The sequence below is a fragment of the Trifolium pratense genome, linkage group LG2 (genome assembly GCF_020283565.1).
Source record: "Trifolium pratense cultivar HEN17-A07 linkage group LG2, ARS_RC_1.1, whole genome shotgun sequence".
In the NCBI taxonomy this organism is placed as follows: domain Eukaryota; kingdom Viridiplantae; phylum Streptophyta; class Magnoliopsida; order Fabales; family Fabaceae; genus Trifolium; species Trifolium pratense.
Genome location: NC_060060.1, coordinates 48,141,013 through 48,161,709, shown reverse-complemented (window position 1 = coordinate 48,161,709; position 20,697 = coordinate 48,141,013). Strand labels below are relative to the sequence as shown.

General features: G+C 31.8%; 1 protein-coding gene and 1 pseudogene across 1 annotated transcript; both read left to right on the top strand.

Annotated features, from left to right (window-relative positions):
* The first annotated feature begins 5,888 nt into the window (after nucleotides 1–5,888).
* On the top strand, nucleotides 5,889–6,903 carry LOC123910002 (annotated as a pseudogene).
* Nucleotides 6,904–14,604: 7,701 nt separating this feature from the next.
* On the top strand, nucleotides 14,605–18,942 carry LOC123909718 (cytokinin hydroxylase-like). Its single transcript, XM_045960601.1, has 4 exons — nucleotides 14,605–14,930; nucleotides 15,279–15,508; nucleotides 16,218–16,829; nucleotides 18,506–18,942. Exons 1-4 carry the CDS (start codon nucleotides 14,660–14,662, stop codon nucleotides 18,929–18,931), a joined length of 1,539 nt encoding a protein of 512 aa, XP_045816557.1. The 5' UTR covers nucleotides 14,605–14,659; the 3' UTR covers nucleotides 18,932–18,942.
* Nucleotides 18,943–20,697: the final 1,755 nt, after the last annotated feature.

Genomic DNA, 20,697 nt, shown 5'->3' with positions numbered 1-20,697 from the left:
CGTAGTTTGTCTGTCTTCTTAGCTAAGAATGGAAAGTCTTCTCTGCATCAACCCAAAGTAGCTGAAACTCTTGTTCAAATTTGGACGCTATTCAAATCCATGTCAAGACAAGTTCAAGCAGATAATCTTTCCTTCATCAACGGTCATATGCAACGTCTATAACTTCATTGGCATATAAATACAAGACGAATTGCATTGCTACATACAACTCTCCTGCGCACACAAACGAGTTGAAAGAATCTCTGCACAAAAGACTTAAAACTCTGAAGCTCTTGTTCTGTCATACTCTGATAGTTCTTAAAACACTTGTAACTTATCATACTTGTGTTTATTTAAGTCGTAGGTGTATTTCTATACTTTAATTTGTAAACCTTTGTGTTTATTCGAAGTCTCTTGTTTAGGTAACTTGAGCACTTGAGTATTGTTGAGGTTTTTATGTTGGCTACATTTTGCAAAAATAAGTTACAGCCATAATGCTACACAGGATGCTGTAGCATCGCGTACAGCATTGTTGATGCTCTATTTTACGCAGAATTTTTATATCACATCTTTGGAAGATTTGTTTCGGATATAATTTTTGTGCTTATCTAACAAGCTAAGACGTGCCTTGTCCCACAAGTATCTGAAGGCGGTTTATGTGTTATTATTTGATACAAAAATATATCGTGATATATTTTTGAATTTAATCAAATATTGTTTTGGAGTAAATCTTTGTTGAAGAATTATTTTGAAGTAAATCTTGTGAGCTGGCCAATGAAGATTCCAGCTGTTTATTTGAAGTCTTGCTCCTCAAGCTTCTGAAAGGCGGTTTGCATGCTTTATGTGAAAAAAAAATATACATAATATATTTTTGCGTGAAATCAAATATTGTTTTAATTTTAAAACTAGGGTTGGCCGCAATTCTTACAAGTGTGAGTCTGGAAACCTAGCTTGCGTATCAAGACAAATTCAGGTTATAAATACTTGAAGACTCAGACCTATTTGTGCACCGAAACTATTGTTCATCAAGATGTAGTCTTTAGGGTTTCGTGTCCTTGAGCCACTCTCTAGGAGAGTTGGTGTAAGTAAATCACTCGGGTTGTGAGATGGTCACTATGTCCTCACTCAGAAACTTGTAGGTAATGAGTTGAGTATTGTACTTTGAGGAAGCTTGTAACCAACTCCAAATTGTGAACTTAGTCAAGTGTTGGCTAGGTATTAGTTTCTTAGGAGGGTGTCTCCATCTTTGATCGTTATAAAATTGACAGCAACACAGTACGTGTTGTTAGAGGGAATTTGGGACGGGGTCTCATTATCTAGGAGGTTCCTAGTTAGGATTGCACGGGTAGTGTCTAGGCAATAAGTCATGTACCGGGTGTTGGTCGAGGGCTTTGAACTAGAGCTATTATAGTGGATTCATTCCTGGATTGGTATCCTCGGATTAGGTGACGTTGCACCGAACTGGGTTAACAAACGATATGTGTTATTTATCTTCCTGCACTTAATTTATTTATAACTTATCTATTGTGTTCTGTACTGGTACGAGATGTTGTAGCATCTTTCGCAGCATCTTTCCACCAGCCTGCCAGAATTTCAAGTATGAAGTCTCTTGTTAGTTTAACTTGAGCAAGTGGTTGTAATCTTGGTGATTATTTTAGTGAAACTCTCTTGGAAGTGCAAGAGGACTGGACTACTCTCGATTTGTGAGAGGAACCAGTATAAATTCTTGTGTGTTCTTCTCTACCCTTTATCCTCTTATATTGTGCTTTAGTTTTATCCGCTGCTAATTCAAAAAAGTTTTAAAATACTAAAACACAATTCAACTGCCCCCCTTCTTGTGTTTTTCCACCTTCACACCACCCTCTTCAACACGAAAGCATGATGTCTTTCGCATGTTTTCATCTAGTACTCGAGTTTTCATCTTTTGAAGGAACATTGGTTATCCATGACAGGGAGAGTCATGTGTTTATTTGTTGTGATTAAATCTGATAAAATAAGTTCAAAGAAGAAAAAGAGAGATTCTACCTCTAGAGTACCTCTCACCATGTCTGATTTGGTTTGTGGTGTCAAATCCAATGTTGACACATCTATCAAACCCTCAGTTGCTGAAACCATTGAAGAGGTTGTTGTTGATACCATAATCCCAGATTCTGGTATATCCTTTGTTGGTGAAACCCTAATTTCTGAAAATCACAATTTGTCTTGGAATTTATGGCAACCTGATGTGAATATTGTAGATACCACAACTACAATAGCTGATAGTGGTAAAACCACTAATACTACTGATGTTGTGCCATCAACAGGTGATGTTTTTGGTCCTGATGTTGATTTACTCAAGGAGACTGCTCCTGAGTCGAATGTTGAGAAGGATGTTGGAGCATATGTGGCTCCACCTGGTTCATCTAATAAAGAATCAGGGCCTGAATCTTCTGATAAAGATCCAAAATCACAAAGCAAAGCTGAAACTGAGGCAAATAAGGATTCATAAGGAACTGAAAGGGTCTCTCAAACTGAAGAGATTGATCAAACTGAGACACTTAATGAAGAAGTGGTTAATTCTAAAAAGGATGTGTATGAGAAAACTGAGTCTGTTGAGAAATCAGTATCAGACAATGTTGTGGATGTTGAAAACTATGAGTCCAAAAAGAAAAATCCCAAAAAAACTCATCATGGTATGGCCAAGAGGTTATGAAGAAATTCAGGGCAAGCTGTGCCTACTTCAAGCAAGACACCTGCTACTAGAACAAAGACCACTGGTGTTAGGCCAAAGAAGGGCTGGAGTAAAGTATCTATTCCTACTAGTAAGAAGAAGCAGAGTCTCAAAAGAAAAGAAGCTTCATCTAGTGACTCTGAGTATGATGTTGAGGAGAATGTGCCAAACATTACACCCTCTGCCTCAAAGAAGAAGTCTGGTGGAATAAAGATCCCTCAAAATGTTCATGTTGCTCCCTATGACAATGTTTCATTCCATTATGTTGTTTATGCACAGAGATGAGATTTTGTGTGCAAAAGAAGACTTGCACTGGAGAGAGAATTGGGAAAATATGCTCTAGAATGTCAAGACATCTTGGACCTCATTGAGCAAGCAGGTTTAATGAAGATTGTGAACGGATTTGGTCCCTGTTATGAAAAACTTGTAAGAGAGTTTCTGGCGAATATTTTTGAAGATTGTGACAATCCATTGAGCAAGGAATATCAGAAAGTACATGTTAGAGGAATGTGTGTGAACTTCTCCCCTGCTATGATCAACAAATATTTGGGAAGGAGTGAAAAACCTCAAGTTGAGCTAGAGGTATCTGATAGTGCTGTGAGTAAGGAAATTACTACTGCGAAAGTTAAAATTTGGCCAAAGTTGATGAAGTTGTCTACTACAAAACTATCTGTCAAATATGCTATTCTCAACAGAATTGGTGCAGCCAATTGGGTCCCTACCACTCACACATATGATGTGGCTACATGTTTGGGAAAATTCATTTATTTTGTTGATACTAAAACTCTGTTTGATTTTGGTGCATATATTTTTGGTGAAACTGTTGAACATGGCAATTCCTTGGATATAAAGATGCCTATTGCTTTTCCTTCATTATTATGTGGGATAATCTTAGAACAACATCCTGATATTAAGAATGCAATTGATGTCCCTATGACAAGAAAGTCTTCTCTTACACTTCATCACACACTGTTTGGGGAAACTCATGTGCCAGACATTGTTGGAACCGAAGGTGTTGGCTTGGGATTAGTCTAGTGGTGTTGGCTTGGGTCCTTGAAGTATGTTCCTCTCAAGTTCTCAGGTTCGATTCCCCCTGGTGTCAATTTCGGTGGACTAAGTCCATAAAGAGCACAAAAACTCTGGCTTTAAATGGGGCCCCGCAAGTGGGCGGTGGGATTGGTCCCCTTGAATTAGTCGGTCCTAGGACTAGATACCAAGTTTTCAAAAAAAAAGGGGGGGGGGGGGGGTGGGGGGGCGGGAATGAATTGTGTTTTAAGACAAATTAAAACTTTTTCAAGTTTAAGCTTAAAAGCAACGGACACCACAAAACAAACACAAGTATAAAGAGATCAGAGTAGAGAACATGAACACAAGCAAATTTATACTGGTTCCTCTCACAAACCGGGAGTAGTCCAGTCCCATTGAACTTCCAAGGGATTTCCAATATAATCACACAAGATTATATATGCTCAAGCAAACAACAAAAGACTTCTACACAATGCTCAAGCACTAAACAAGAGACTTCTCAATCTAAAGTATGAATAAAGATTGTTTTGATAATACAAAGCACTAATGAAACCTCAGAGCTAAAATACAATGAGTTGATACAGACTTTAAAGTATTTTTTATGCCAATAAAATTCAAAGGTTCAGAGGATAGATAACGTATTCGTCAATGATCTTCACAATTGAGTGTTGTTTTTATAGTTGAATAGAACGCTCCATGCATAGATGACTGTTGTGTAAAGGCGTTGTAGCCAGCTGAATTGGACTGAGCGGTGAGAGTGATTTGTCATACCAAAGTGGTAATGAGTTTACCATACTTCGTGTCTTTGAAAGATGTTTATACCAAACAGAGAAACTTTCACAGTTTGACTTCCACGCTCCTCCAAACTTGGAATAAGGTTGATAAGCTTGATTGTCCTTTTAAGATTCCTCATGCCAAAACAGAGAAAGATCATTTTGGCTTACTCCCAACGTTCTCTAAAATTTCTGGCATGATTGATACTTATCAACTCAACCAACTTCTTGTAGCTTCTTGCCTCTGATGGTCAGATGCTTCTGACTTATGCTTGCCTCTGATAGCTTCTTGCTTCATAGTCTTCTGGTGGGCAAGAGCCTCTTGTTCATCTTTGCACACTTGGATTAAATGTCAGTACTACCAATTACGCATTTTAATACTTATCTTTTATATTATAAGCTTGTATACACAAGCAAACCCTAAACCCTAATTTGTTTTTCCTGTTTTCCCTCCATTTTATCTTGCAATTTTTATTAAAAAATAATACAATTTTGTCTTGACTAGGATTCGAACCTGCAACACTTCAATGCAAGACAATATTTCCAACCACTATGGCAAGTATACCAATTGTGATTAAAATTACGTGCAATAATTGATAAGCACCATTAATTTTAAAAGTATATCATATCATAATTATTTTTTACTATATTATTCATCACAAAATATTTTTATGTCTTTCCTGATCAATAATTTTTTTCTACCGGATCATAAATTTAGAGAATAATTATCACGTGTGATTTGGAAAGTTATTATCAAATTCAATTATGCTAAATCAATTTTTTTTGCAATACAACCAAAACACAACCATAGTCATGTTACTAATCACATTCATTATTTTGATTTTAACATTGCAAATTTAATATTAACCGATGATCAATTGATACAATATGCACTAGCAGATATTGAGATGATGTTATGTAGTTGTGGAAAGAGTTTAAAAGATTATCCTCCAATGCCTAGAGCAGACACATCATTAGTTCCTGATATACAAAATAGTTTAATACACGACGAATTGAATTATAACAGACAATCATTAGCTGAAGAACATTTTAGATTGATGTCAACTATGACTTCAGAGCAACGTAAAGTATATGACACAATCATGACAAGAGTTAATGAAAACAAACCTGATGTGTTTTATATTTATAGTTATGGCGGTATAGGGAAGACATTTATCTGGAGGGCCATGTTAGCCGCATTACGCTTAAAAGGTCAGATAGTTTTAACAGTTGCCTCAAGTGGGATAGCTGCATTGCTTATACCTGGCGGTAGAACAACACATTCAAGGTTTTGTATTCCTCTAAATGTTGACGAGTTTTCAACATGTGTCATAGTTCCTAAAAGCCCTTTGACGCTATTAATACAAAAAGCAAAGCTCATTATATGGGATGAAGCACCAATGATTCACAAACACTGTTTCGAAACTGTTGATCGAACTTTAAAAGATATTCTCAAGTCTGTTGATGAAAAAAAATAAACACATTCCCTTCGGTGGAAAAGTTGTTGTTTTTTGTGGAGATTTTAGACAAATTCTACCAGTAATACCCAAAGGTACAAGGTCAGAAGTTGTTCATGCTAGTATTAATTCTTCGGTTCTTTGAAATTTTTGTGAAGTTTTAACATTTAGTAAAAATATGAGGCTTCTCGGTGGTGCTTCGAGTGTAGACGTTGAACAAATAAGATTGTTTTCTGAATGGGTTTTGGGTGTTGGCGATGGAGATGACAACGACGATGAATTAGAACTTGACATTCCATCAGATTTCTTGATTCCAAATTCATATGATCCTCTTGCTTCTATCGTTGAAAGTACATATCCCCAACTTTTACAAAACATGAACGATATAACGTATTTCCAAAATAGAGTTATACTAGCTCCTAAAAATTCAATAGTCGACACAATAAATGATTATATGTTGGATTTAATTCATGGTGAAGAAAAAACATATTTGAGTTATGATACTCCACTCACACAAAATGTAGACGGTCAAACAGTGGATGATGTTCATACTCCCGAATTTTTGAACACGATTTCTACGTCGAAACTTCCAAATCTCAAGTTGAGACTTAAATTTGGAGTTCCAGTTATGCTATTAAGGAATTTGAATCAAAAATTAGGATTGTGCAATGGAACAAGACTTATTATTACGAGATTGGGAAAACGTGCTCTTGAAGGAAAAGTTATTTCAGGAAGTAATATTGGTGATCAGGTTTTCATACCTAGATTTTCTCTAACACCATCTGACGTGAGAATTCTTTTTAAATTTCAACGGAGACAATTTCCTATAATGATTTCTTTTGCGATGACTATTAATAAGAGCCAGGGACAATCTTTAAAGCATGTTGGGATATATCTTCCGTCGCCAGTGTTTTCACATGGTCAGTTGTATGTTGCAATTTCAAGAGTTACTTCTTGAAAATGATTAAAAATATTGATCATCGATGATAACGGTGAAGATACGACTAAGAATTCGAATGCGGTCTATAAGGAAGTCTTCCGTAATATAACATAATTTTCTTTGTATGAATATTTATCTAAAATTATTGTTGAACTATCGTTTAATGTTACTCAACTTTTTTCATATACCTTACATTATCGGAATTATCATATCTTATTTAATCATTATATATCTTACAACTAATCAGACCCGTGCACCGCACGGGTCGATATTCTAGTTATTATCATCAAAACTTATAATTTTACTTAGGGCTTTAGAACCAATTTTGTTCCAACAATCTCCCCATTTTTTATTATGACTATAAGTATTAATTGCCGATTATTGTTGATTTAATTTATCATTTCATCATCAGTTTGTGAGCTTTGCAAGCTCCCCCTGATTCTGATATATGATTAATTAAAACCAGTGTAAGAATAAATTATAAAATTTGACTAAAATTTCATATATGATTAATTAAAATCAGTTTAAAATTAAATTATAAAATTTGACTAAAATTTCATATATGATTAATTAAAATCAGTTTAAAATTAAATTATAAAATTTGACTAAAATTTCATACTTAGCTTTCAGAAGAAGAGGTTTGCAAGCTCTCCCCCTAAGTCTGATAAGCATAAAAAGGTTTGCAATCTTCTTGACACTTATATATGTAAATTTTGTTCAGATTTTAAAATTTATTCTCCATTCAAAATAAGTTCAGAATGAATTAAGCGCAAGTCATTTCTAGTGGGGGGATAAATGGAGGAAGCAGAAGCTTGGGTTTTGTTCTTATAATTGGAAGAAAGGGAAATCCAAAAGCTACATAGTGTCTGGAGGGGTTTTGCGGCGGCCGAAGCCATTTCTGCTGGGAGACAAAAATGGATGAAGCAGAAGCTATGGTTTTTTTTTTTTTTGTAAACAGAGCAGAAGCTACGGTTTTATTTTTATCATATTAACTTATTTTTCAATATATTTTGTTTTTTCTGAAAAATGATAAATGTAATTTTCAATTTAAAAGTTAAATAAAAATTACATGTAAATATCTACGTCATCAACAAATCCTATTCAGCATCAGGCAAATCATCAACAATTTGACATGTCAGCAAAAAGTCTACCTCATGGACCTTTTTAAAAATTTTGAGATTTTGCAGGGACTAAAATCAAACTTTTTATTTTACAGGGGTCAAAATCAAAACAAGACGTAATTGCAGAGACCATTTTCATATTTAAACCTTTAATATATTAGCAGTAGATTTGAACAGGGGCGTCTCCGAGTTTTAGGAGACTCTGTGCAAAATATAAAAATTGTCCCTTAATAAAAAAATATAATTTAAAAAAAAATTGTTGATTTAAATTGCATATATAATATAAAAAAAAAATCATTCTTATAAACATATAAATTACCAATATTAAATCAATTACATTAAATTAAATGGAACAAGAAATAAAAAATAATTATATTTGTATATAACGTCAAAAAGGAACATCCTAATCTAAGATCAAATTGTATGCAAAGATTAAAATGGACTAGAACTATATTTACGATTATAGATAACTAATCTATTGATACATATGATATTTTATGAACATTAACAATATATAACTATTATTTTAATGCCTAAAAATTAATCTATTAATATACATTTGATATTTTATAGGTATAAATAATATATAAGTAATATTATAGGACCTCAAAATTTTGAGTTGAGACCCTCAAAATTTTGAGGTCTGATGCCATCGCACACCTCGAACATGTGTGCGAGACGCCTCTGGATTTGAAAGAGGAAAAAGAGAGTTTGATTGTTGCCTAAGGAAAATAAAATCAACACATTAAACAGAGTTTCATATGTTCATGAATAGAAATTCTGACTGGAAAATTGGAATAGTTTCAAGAGATAATAAGTACTTGAGCATGCAATTGAAAAACCACTATTTGTCAATAGATCATGTTGACCTACTTCCACATGAGATTTGTCAAACAATATATTTAATATGTTGATGTAACATAATAAAACATTAATCTTTATTCATTATGTACTCAATACTGATATAAGTTAGAATAAAATCATCACGTGTATAAGCATGGATATATTAGTAGTTAGTACTAGTAACTAGTAAAATGAAAAAGGTAAATTTTTTTAATAAGCAACGTTAGTTGTTAGTATTATAATGTTATATTTATATTAATTTTTTTCTTTTTTGCCAAGACTTGAACCCTAGACTTCATGTTGTTTTACCCTTAGTTCAACTAGCTTAACCAGCTGAACTACGCATCTCACCCATACAAAAGGGAAGTTGAAATGGTACTCCTGGCAATTAAAAAGATGGACCAGTATGTATTTATTTAGAGCAATTGGGAGCCAGCCAATCACAAGTAAGAGAGAAAAGTAGAGATATAGTGAGCCACAAGAGTTGAGGAAAAAGAAATTGTGAACGTTAATGTGATTTGCATGGGATATACAGATGCATATTTAAGACCAACTACCAATATGTTCAAGAATAGTACCAGTACTAGGTGTGTGTACAACAATTTAATTTGGATTGAATTGGAAAACAAAAGTAGCCGCAATGTATTCCCATTCTACTAAAATGACTTAATTTATCAATCTTTATTATTTCTTAACTCATGTGCAAAACTTTAAAAGACTAAAGTTTTAGGACGGAGGGGTATAGAAAAGAGAAATTATAAGCTCAATATTCTTCACAATTAGTTTACAAAAATATCCTTCATTAATCGTATAAAGAAGATAAATAGAAGAATTGAAAGAAGTGACAGGAATAATTTTTTTTATAGAACTGAGGTGTGCTAAAGCATCACCCATATATTAAGAGAAAAAGAAGGTGTTGGGTCATCACGAGGGGGCAGCCGGGGGATCATCCACATTGGGCTTAAGAACAACTCTACAAGTGAGTTGGACACCACACTCTTACCCAAAACCTTAAGGTGTTAGGTTTATGGGTCATCTCACTTATAAAGTGTTCAACCTCCACTTTTCTAAGCAATGTGGGACTTAACCACTCACACTTGCTACAACAATCTCCCCCTCAAGTGTGAGTCTATCCACTCTTGGATATGCTCCCCCTCAAGCGGAAGCTTTCTTCATCCTACACTTGTACCGCCGTAAGCCACACTGCTCCACGGGACTCGCCGCCTGACCACCTTTGTCAGGAAGACTTTCGATACAAGGAGCCAGTTCAACCCTTCGTCGAACCATCGGCTCTGATACCACTGTTGGGTCATCACGAGGGGGCAGCCGGGGGATCATCCACATTGGGCTTAAGAACAACTCTACAAGTGAGTTGGACACCACACTCTTACCCAAAACCTTAAGGTGTTAGGTTTATGGGTCATCTCACTTATAAAGTGTTCAACCTCCACTTTTCTAAGCAATGTGGGACTTAACCACTCACACTTGCTACAACAGAAGGATACAAAGAGAGGGGCAAACCAAACTCTTCAAGTGACATAATAAATAGCTAAGAGTATAATAGGAAAAATAACGTAAAATATTTTATTGGTATTTTTTTTTAACAAGCCAAAATGAGATATATTAACCAAATCAGCCTTCCTGGCACAAGACGTACCAAGGTACACTACAAAAGTTTACAAGAAGAGTCAAAACAATCAAAAAACATATACAAAAGTCATACAAGGCCCAAACAAAGTCGAGGACTAGACCACCAGTTATGGTAGTTTAAAGCTAACGTAATACTCGTCGACTTCAACCACCTAAATGAAAACAGCTTGATATTGTCCAACAAAATATGGGGCATATCTACTGAGCCTCTGAACAATCGGTGATTTCTCTCCGTCCATACAACTCAAACACAAGTAAGCCAGATGAGCTGTAGGAAATATTTTATTGGTATTATAAAACGACTTATAATTTAGTACAAAAAATTTTCTCAGAACAACTTATATTTTAGTACGGTGGGATCATTTCAACATATATCATTTAAATTTTCAATATACACCGGGAGGAATCAAATTATACCGGTGTAACACTTGAGTGATGTTACACCGCTCCATAACACTTTAACGAATACAAATTTTACAAAATTCACCGTTGAATTGAAAGTTCATATCTTATAGACCATCGATGTTAAATTTTATAAAAATCTAAAACCGTTTAATATGTTTTTAGACTTGTCAAAATTAACGGTTTATGTGTTTTTATGAAATACCATTAATCTTGATCAGTTTCTATAACATATCAAATAATTTTTATATTTTTTTAAAATTTAACATTGATGGTATATATGATATAAACTTTCAAATATTATGACAAATCATTGATTCATCTGGTACATAAATATATGATTCATTGACGAATTTACTAGATCGATAATTGTCATTTTTGATTTTCAAAAATTACAATGTCTCATTCGGTAAAGATTTATGATACATGTATAGGATGTACTCAATGTGTCCGAGCCTGTCCCACAGATGTATTAGAAATTATATATATATATATGGACATGATCAATCAAATGACACCAACTAGTTTGACATCAAATGTTACACCTCTCAATAACGTTTTAACCGATATAAATTTTATAAAATTCACCGTTGGATTGAAAATTTATATCATATATGCTATTGCGACACATAAAGATTAACGCCATTTAAAAAAAGACACAAACCGCTAATTTTGATGTATCTCAATATCATATCAAATGATTTTGGATTTGTCTAAGTTTTACATAAATGATCTATATGATATAAACTTTCAATCCAACGGTGAATTTTATAAAATTTATATCGGTTAGAACGTTATTGAGAGGTGTAACATTTGATGTCAAACTAGTTGGTGTCATTTGATCTTGACCCATATATATTTATATACATACATACATATGAGGAGGGATATATTGACCGCAAGAGTAAGTTTTATAACTTACTCCAAATCATGACCTTTAATTTCAATTAATTTTTAATTAATGGCTATGATCGATTGATAATAATTGTTAAAGTGAGAGTTATTTCCTTGATGCTTTGGAAAACAAAGCTTGTGAACACATACTTCATACTTTTATTTGAATGAATTAATTCTACACATTAATTGTCAAAACAAATATTCTATCTCCCTTTTTAGTTTTTTTTTTTTACGAATTCAAACTTTCATTTTCATAACAACACAAATTAAAATACAATTATCAAAATGATTGTATAATAAACAAATAATTGGTCTTGACAAAAAAAAAACCCGAAAAATTGGTACATTCTCTTATAATAACATGAGAAATTAAAATAAAAAACCTCATTTAAAGAAGCAAAAGTGATTAAATTAAAATAATTAACTCCAGTAAGATAATCAAATTCTTTTAATACGATTCTTATTTATAAAAAAACAATAAACAAGGGAGAGGATTTTTTTATTGTAAAAAAACAAAGAGAGACATTTTTTTTTTGGGAAAAGGGAGAAGAATTATTCTTTTGACAATTAATGACTAAAATTAATGTATTTTATTTGAAGCATGTTTTGATAATCTTTGTTTTTAGATCAAAAAAAAAATGTCATCTTAACAATTATTATCGATCAATTCTAGCCATTAATTGAAATTATAATGAAAGGTCGTGATTTGGAGTACTTTCTCCGACCTTATTTATAAGCAAAAGTCAACAAAAAAATTGGCCTTAAATATAAGTAAAAGTTATCAAAAGTAACTTCATTAAATGCTATCATTCTAAAAGTACCCCTAATTAATTGTTCAACTTTTTACTTGATTGTAGAGTCTCAATGTCAATTTAATACTATTAGAATGTCAGTTTAGGAATTGTAATAAAAATTTCACATAAAATAAAGACAAAAAAGTAACTCATTAACTGTCCAAAATAGAATTTTGGCTTACAAAAGAGGCCGGAGGGCTTATAAAAAAAAAGAGGCCGGAGGGAGTAAGTTTTAAAACTTACTCTTGGAGTCAATATATCTCTCCTGACCAATGTATTAAGACGGCGTGTCCCGTTGATGAATTTATAATGGCGATGCAAGTGGAAATTTTTGTTTTAGGGGGAGCATACCCATAAAAAATGGATGGAGTCACACTTGAGGGATAGATTGTTGGTATTTCAAGTGACAGTTAAATCACACAATGGATAGAAAAGTGGATGTTGAACACCATATAAACGAGAGGATCCATTAACCTAATGCCTTAAGATTTTAGTTAAGATGCGATGTCAAACTTACTTATATAGTTAACTGTGTAGGATCACAAAGAATTTTTGGGGCAAACTTAACCAAATGGGCCAAATTAATTGCTATTCAATTCCAATTCCAAATTGAAAGTGCCAAGATCAAGGAAAATCCAATAAACTTAATTTAAAATATATCTGGACTATTTTAGTTAACTGTTCAACATAATTAAAATTAATTCTCTCTCAGAACAATATCCAACGGATAAAACAAACACAAACCTTTCTACCAAAAAAAAAAAAACAAACACAAACCTTATAAAGAAAATTACTCCAAATAAAGAAAAATGAATCCAAATAAGAGAACTTTAAACATGTAAACAAAAAGTAAAAGCTATTTAAGACAAGATTCAGAGTATCTTACCTTAAAATGAGGTGGGAGAGGAATCGTTAGTTGATTCGGTAGTGATTGATGCTAAATTTGATAAGGATAATCACGGTTCGGTCCCCTACAACCACGATCGAGAGAGGCTGAAATCAATTGATGTCTGAACTGACCCAAAACCAAATTAAACCGGTGTAAAAGCCAAAAAAAATAAATTAGGTTGAAGAGGATCTTCATTATGACAAGATCATTTTCAAGTTGCTTTCTAACCAGATTTTAATCCATTTGGATCCTTTAGCATCGTTATTTATAAGAGCTAGTTTGACAAAAAATTGTCCCTTTTATAAGATTTTTTTGCAATTATCAATGACATTGATTATTTCTTTCCAATATTACTCTTATTTACTTTACATATTTTTTTGAATAGCATTTAATTCTTTTTTGTAAGTGGATACTCTATTAATTATACGAAAGTGATTATTAAGGGTAAATGTGAAAAATCAATATAATTTGTCAACCAATTTAATACTAAAACCACATTTCTTAAAACCCGTGTTTTGTCAAACTAACTCTTATAAATAAGGACATAGGGAGTACTTTTTAGCTTCTAGAGTCTAAAACTTCTCCGAGATATAAATCGATACACTATCCTAGAGGATGGTCATTAAAACTAAATCTTGTATGTCAAGGATTTATACTTAGATTTAGGATATGTTTGACAAACATAGCGGTTAGCTTTTTTTGTATTACTATTATGCAATAAATCATAAATGTATTACTATTATGCGATAAATGTATTACTATTGGATAAAAAAAACGATTGATTCACTCAATTATTTTGGATCCAAGTGTAAAAGGTGTTAAAAATCGGCTAAAGACTATCAATTTGATTATTAAAAAAAAAATTAAATTAATTTATCAATGTTCCTTCCGACCAAATTAAATGTCAAAATGCAAAGTAGTGAGAAACACAAGTGTGGGCCAAAAAGGTTTAATAATGAGAAACACAAATGTGTGCCAAAAAGGTTTAAACTAGCAACCTAGCAAATATTCAAACTTTTCATGGTCAAAAGTCAAGCATGATTTCTATTCTCTTTTCCTACTCAGTATCTCACTCTATAAATAATCATTTTGCACTTGTATTTTCCATAACAAAAACATAACTTAAATTCTAAAATCTTAAGAGTGATAATTTCATACTAAGAAGAAAAAAAGAGAGAATGGTGTTATTTGGAATATTAACTTTGTTGGCAATATTAGCTCTCATTTTATTATTGAAACTAATATTTTCTTGGTGGATTTCACCAACTCAAAGAAATCATAAGCTTCATAGATGTGGATTTCAAGGGCCACCCCCAAATTTTCCATTTGGAAATGTCCAAGAGATGAAAAAGAAGAATGGTGTTCATTCTTCATTTGGGTCCTCAAAGCTAACCCATGATATACATTCATTTGTTTTCCCCTATTTTTCTAGGTGGCAAAATTCTCATGGTAATTATATTAGGTCTCCAAAATATATAGTATACTCCACATATGCATTTAGGTCTCCAAAATCGTCTGATATATTGTTTCTGATGCGATTATCATGCGGCTATACATGTGAATGAAAATCACACCGCAATTGCGGTGCGATGCAGTTGCGGAGGCTACAACATTAGTAATACCAGCCGTAACTGCGGATGCGAATCGCAATTTAAAACCTTGTGTCATACTTCAACATCGCTAAAAATGAAAAACGATAAATATGTGAACAAATTCATAACATTTGTTAAATTATTAATTGGATAATTTATTTTTGTATTTTTTTATAACAAAGTAAATGTAATTTTTTTTTTGTAGGGAAGGTTTTCATCTATTGGCTAGGGACAGAACCTTTTCTATACATTGCAGATCCAGAATTCTTGAAGAAAATGTCCACAGAGGTTATAGCAAAGAGATGGGGAAAACCAAATGTGTTTAGAAATGATAGAGAGCCTATGTTTGGAAAGGGTTTGGTGATGGTTGAAGGCAATGAGTGGGTTCATCATAGGCATGTTATATCCCCAACATTTTCTCCTATTAAATTGAAGGTCTAATTAATTCTTTCCCTCTTTCTTTCTAGAGAAAATTATGGTTTTTTTTAATATAAGCAAAAATTTGAATTATAAGGAGTACAAGGGGTACTCATCCCTTACAATTCAAAAGAAATCACTTTAGGTACATTGAAAGCAAGTTAAAGGATTGTTACACTCAGTTGGCAGAAGGGAGTTGGGGTTCGAACTCTGATCATTCCACTTTTACATTTTAAGGGTGAAATTTCTAGTCACTAGACTATTTGACAAAAAAAAAAATACACGGAACACTTGAAATGAACCATTAAGATAAAAAAGATTAAATTAATCACACACAAAAAAAATACTTGAATTTTAAGTATTATAATACGTTGTGTCAAAAAAAAAAAAGTATTATAATACGTACGTAGTACAAATTATTAATTTTTTCATCAAATGATTTGACATATTCAAATGTCTTAGGACATCTCAACGTAGTCAAATCATTTAAATAATATGCATACATCTTTTAAATAATGTTTATCTAAATTGTCTTCCTTTTCTTTTCTTTTTTTGGCTAAGTTTGTTGTCATCTTTTAGATTACAAAAATGATATAGGAACACAATATTATTTCACACCAAATATATACACATCGTCCTATTTATCAATTGAGCGATATTCATGAAGACATTTATGTAATTAATTTATTACTAACATATACAAACTCTGTGTGTAATGATATATTAGGCAATGTCAAGCATGATGGTAGAATCTACAAAGAAAATGATGGATAGATGGACTACTCGAATCAACTCCGGAAACCTCGAAATTAATATTGAAAGAGAGATCGTTGCAACCGCAGGAGAGATCATAGCTAGAACAAGCTTTGGTATAAACGATGACAATGCAAGAAAAATATGTGAAAAATTACGTACCCTACAAATGGCACTTTTCAAGACAACAAGATATGTAGGTGTTCCATATATAAAGTTCATTGACATCAAAAAAACCCTAGAGGCAAAGAAACTAGGAAAGGAGATAGATAAGCTTTTGCTTTGTTTCATAGAAAGTAGAAAGGAATCAAAAGTGGAAAGAAAAGGTAGAGAAGATTTGTTGGATTTGTTGTTGCATGAAAATCAAGTTGATGGAAAGTATGGGAAAAGATTGAGCACAAAAGAATTGGTGGATGAATGCAAGACATTCTTCTTTGCTGGTCATGAGACAACAGCATTGGCTATTTCTTGGACTTTGATGCTTTTAGCTATGAATGAAGATTGGCAAAATCAATTGAGAGATGAGATAAGAGAAGTGGTTGGTGATAAAGAAGTTGATATCAATGTGCTTGCTGGATTGAAAAAGGTAATTTATATAAATCATTCATGTGTTTTTTAATGGAAATATATATATATATATATATATATATATATATATATATATATGATAAAACAGTCGAAATACTGAGAAGGAGTACCAGAAATACTCAAAAACAAAATAAAAATATACATAAGAAACACCAAAAATTACTCCAAAAAAATAAATCATTCATGTTTGTTTTATGGTGAAACTTAAAGCACTATATATATAGTCATTCAATTTACTACCTCTCATTCTAATTTTAAGGGACAATTATTTTTATCAGAGATCAAAATAACTTATATTTGTATTTTAAAGAATTAAAATATTCATTATTTAAAACTAAAATATCCATTTTTTTTTAAACAAAGTATTCATTGTTGATTACTTATAAGTTAACGGACATAAATAAAACCAAAAAATTAGGGACCAAAGGAAAAATCTAATATTAAGGTAAGAGACCAAAAACATAATTTAGTCTTTTTATTATAAGAGAATTTTTTTGTTATATTTATAATAAAAATTCATAGCTTATAAAAACAATAATAAAATGTTATAGATTTTAAATGTATTTATTGTTTAAATAAATTTGTATTCTCATTTAAAATGTTGGAGAATTCTTTGTTATCAATAGAAAAAGTTGGGTATCGTCTCCGTGAGTTTAGCTCAATTGATAGGGACATCGCATTATATATACAAGAGTTGAGATTCGAACCACGGAGATTCTATTTATTCACGTGGAATTTTTATCCAACAAGCTATAGACCACAAAAAAAAATTGGGTATAAATAGCCTCAAGGAAAATTAATTTAAAACGTATATGGTGGCTAAGATGTTTTTTTTTTTTACTAAAGGTGGCTAAGAGATTTAAAATGTAGCATTATTGTATCCATAATTTGATGGCCCACAAAACAAATTAATTAATAATTTCCTTTAGAGCTCGTGTAATGCTCCGAGTTAGGATCTCTCAATTTCTTAAAAGAAATGAAAATTATAATTATTAAAATTTTGGTGTATAAATATTCAAATAATGTTAATGCTTTTCAAAAAATATAAATTTATATTATTGATTTATTTCAAAACTATAATAATAAACCGCACAATTTTTTTTTGGAAAATGAAGAGGATCTCTACCGATGCTGCAATATCTATGTTACGTTGTTTGTCATGTTGTGTGAGAGACAAAACCAAGTTTGCATATCTAACAGCTTACGTATAGATGAATTCCCACTATGAATTGGTCAATACCACACTTTCAAACTACTTCATTCTTTTCGTGTGTATATGCAAAACATTCACACATTAAATAAAAAACACTCACATAGTAAATACAGAGAAAATTGTACTACTCCTTTCAAAAATATTAAGGAATATTGGTAAGGAATTTGATGTATTTGATAAAAAATTTGGATTAATTATGTCTAAAAAAAAATTACCAATCATTTTTTTTATATTTTAGATCGGACGAATTTGTACCATGAATTTACACTATCTCAAATGTTTTTACAGTATTTTACTAATAGAAATGGATTTCATAGATTTTTATGTATAAATCCAATAGTAAATTATGTACCCAAAAAATTCAATAGTAAATTTCATTTGTTTTGGTAGTTAATAATATGATGTTTTCTTGCATTCACTAAGATATATTTTTTCAATGTGATTTTTGTCCAAATATTTAGATGAAGTGGGTGATGAATGAAGTTCTAAGGCTCTATCCATCAGCACCAAATGTTCAAAGGCAAGCTAGAGAAGACATTAAATTTGATAATTTAACAATTCCTAACGGGACCAACATGTGGATCGACGTTGTCGCGATGCACCATGACCCATTGTTGTGGGGAGAAAATGTGAATGAGTTTCGACCAGAAAGGTTCATGGACGATGTAAATGGTGGATGCAACCAAAAAATGGGATACTTACCTTTTGGGTTTGGAGGAAGAATGTGTATTGGTAGAAACTTGAGCTTCATGGAGTATAAGATAGTGTTAACCCTTCTTCTCTCTAGATTTAGTTTTAAAATCTCCCCAACTTATATCCATTCACCTTCTTTTATGCTCTCCCTAAGGCCAGCCTATGGGCTCCCTCTAATAGTCCAGTCCATTTAGAGCCCAGTTTAGATAGCATTATTAAGTGCTTATAGTATAAACACTTATTATATAAGTTTTTTATAAGTTAACTTTAGAATAAAAGATTAAATAAAGTCAGACTTTTCTTGAAAGCTTATTAAAATAAGTTTAAAACAACTTATACACATGTCATAAGTTGTTTTAATAAGTTGTATCCACCGTAAGGTATCTTGGGTGTCATGTTGGGTCTCGATGGTCACGGAACGGTAAGGTTTCTTGGGTGTCGTGTTGGGTCTCGATGGTCAGGGAAATTGGAGTGCCCCTTATTACTTTGTCCTACTTATGGTTGATCATTGATTCTCTTTTTCTGAGAGTATTCTTCTTTTCATAGTGGTGTCTTTGAGGGCTTCTAGTTTGTTGGTGTTTTCTTGTAGTTTTATTTACTTGTTTGCTTTCATGTCTTACCTTAGAGATTGTTGGGTATTCTTCTGAACATTATATTATTATCATGTACTTTTTTATTTTTATATTAATATATAATATATTTATCATTCAAAGAAAAAAGTTATCTTCATAAACTCTCATAAACAGTCTTGTAACAATTTCTTAGTACATTCTTCTCATAATAATTTTAAGGCTTAATTAGTTTATTGGTTCCTTAAAGACATTTCACAATAGTCCCTTAAAGAAGAAAAAAAAGATCCAGATTGGTCCCTTAAATTTCATTTTGTGTTTTTTCTTATTTATTTTTTATAATATATAGTTATTAATAATATAATTGTTCCTTCACGCACGCGTATAGAGGATTTTGGCAATTGATAATACTTTGTCGATAATACTTTGTCCAAATATAAATATTGTGCTCATCCTTTGGCAATTGATAATACTGTTTTTATTTTGTTCACCATATTCATATGTGAGTAATTTTCTTTCATCGTAAATTACAAAAAGTAACCAAGTTATTAGACTTAAATGGTTAATGAGCATCACCAAATGATGGATCATTCGGTTCCTGAATAGAACAACTTATTAGTCAAACTTTACTTACCAAGTTACCATGAAGCCGAACTCTGGATTATTAAGCCCCCTTCTCCTAAAAACCGGAATGTTAACACTTAAAAAAACAAATAAATAAAATTACGAAAAGTAATCCAATAATATATTTTCCATAGTCTATTATTTTATACTTTTGTTGATGGAATTTCTAAAGAAATTTTATTCATGTCATATTGTATCCTACTTTTTATAAAATCTTAGAACATCAAATCAAAAGATCGAGAGGTGAAGGCGTTAATTTTCCAAACCATATAATATGGACAAATATCATGTGCTTGAGTTGACATAGCTATAATTTTATACTTAAAGCAAGTTGCTTGTTAATTACTCCAAAAAAGAACATTTAACATATTAGATATCTCATTTATAAGTAATTTTTCATAACTAAATAAAAGAATTAGATTAAGAAATATATTCTCGAAATATATAATTTTAGGATGAATTTGATGAAATCTTATATTTCTTTTCTTCACACACTTACATGTCCGTTTATCCGTTCTATTATTGCACCGCAAGTGTGTAATTATTTCAGTATATTTTTAAATATCATACATGATGTTTCGGTATATTATTGGACGCATGTGTAAAATAACATTACATTGACGGTGCATATAAATTAAATTCTTATTTTTATGTGTAATTTTGGTTTTGATTTTTAAGTTATCCATCCACTTTATAGGTATGTTTGATTTACAGAAAAATAAAATACTATCATTGCACCGCAAGTGTGTAATTATTTCAGTATATTT

Bases quoted from the DNA above. Each gene is read 5' to 3' on its own strand.
- LOC123909718 (XM_045960601.1), top strand. From the start codon at position 14,660: ATGGTGTTATTTGGAATATTAACTTTGTTGGCAATATTAGCTCTCATT. The intron at 14,931-15,278 runs GTAATTATATTA...TTTTTTTTGTAG, and splicing joins TAGGTGGCAAAATTCTCATG to GGAAGGTTTTCATCTATTGG. The intron at 15,509-16,217 runs GTCTAATTAATT...ATGATATATTAG, and splicing joins TTTCTCCTATTAAATTGAAG to GCAATGTCAAGCATGATGGT.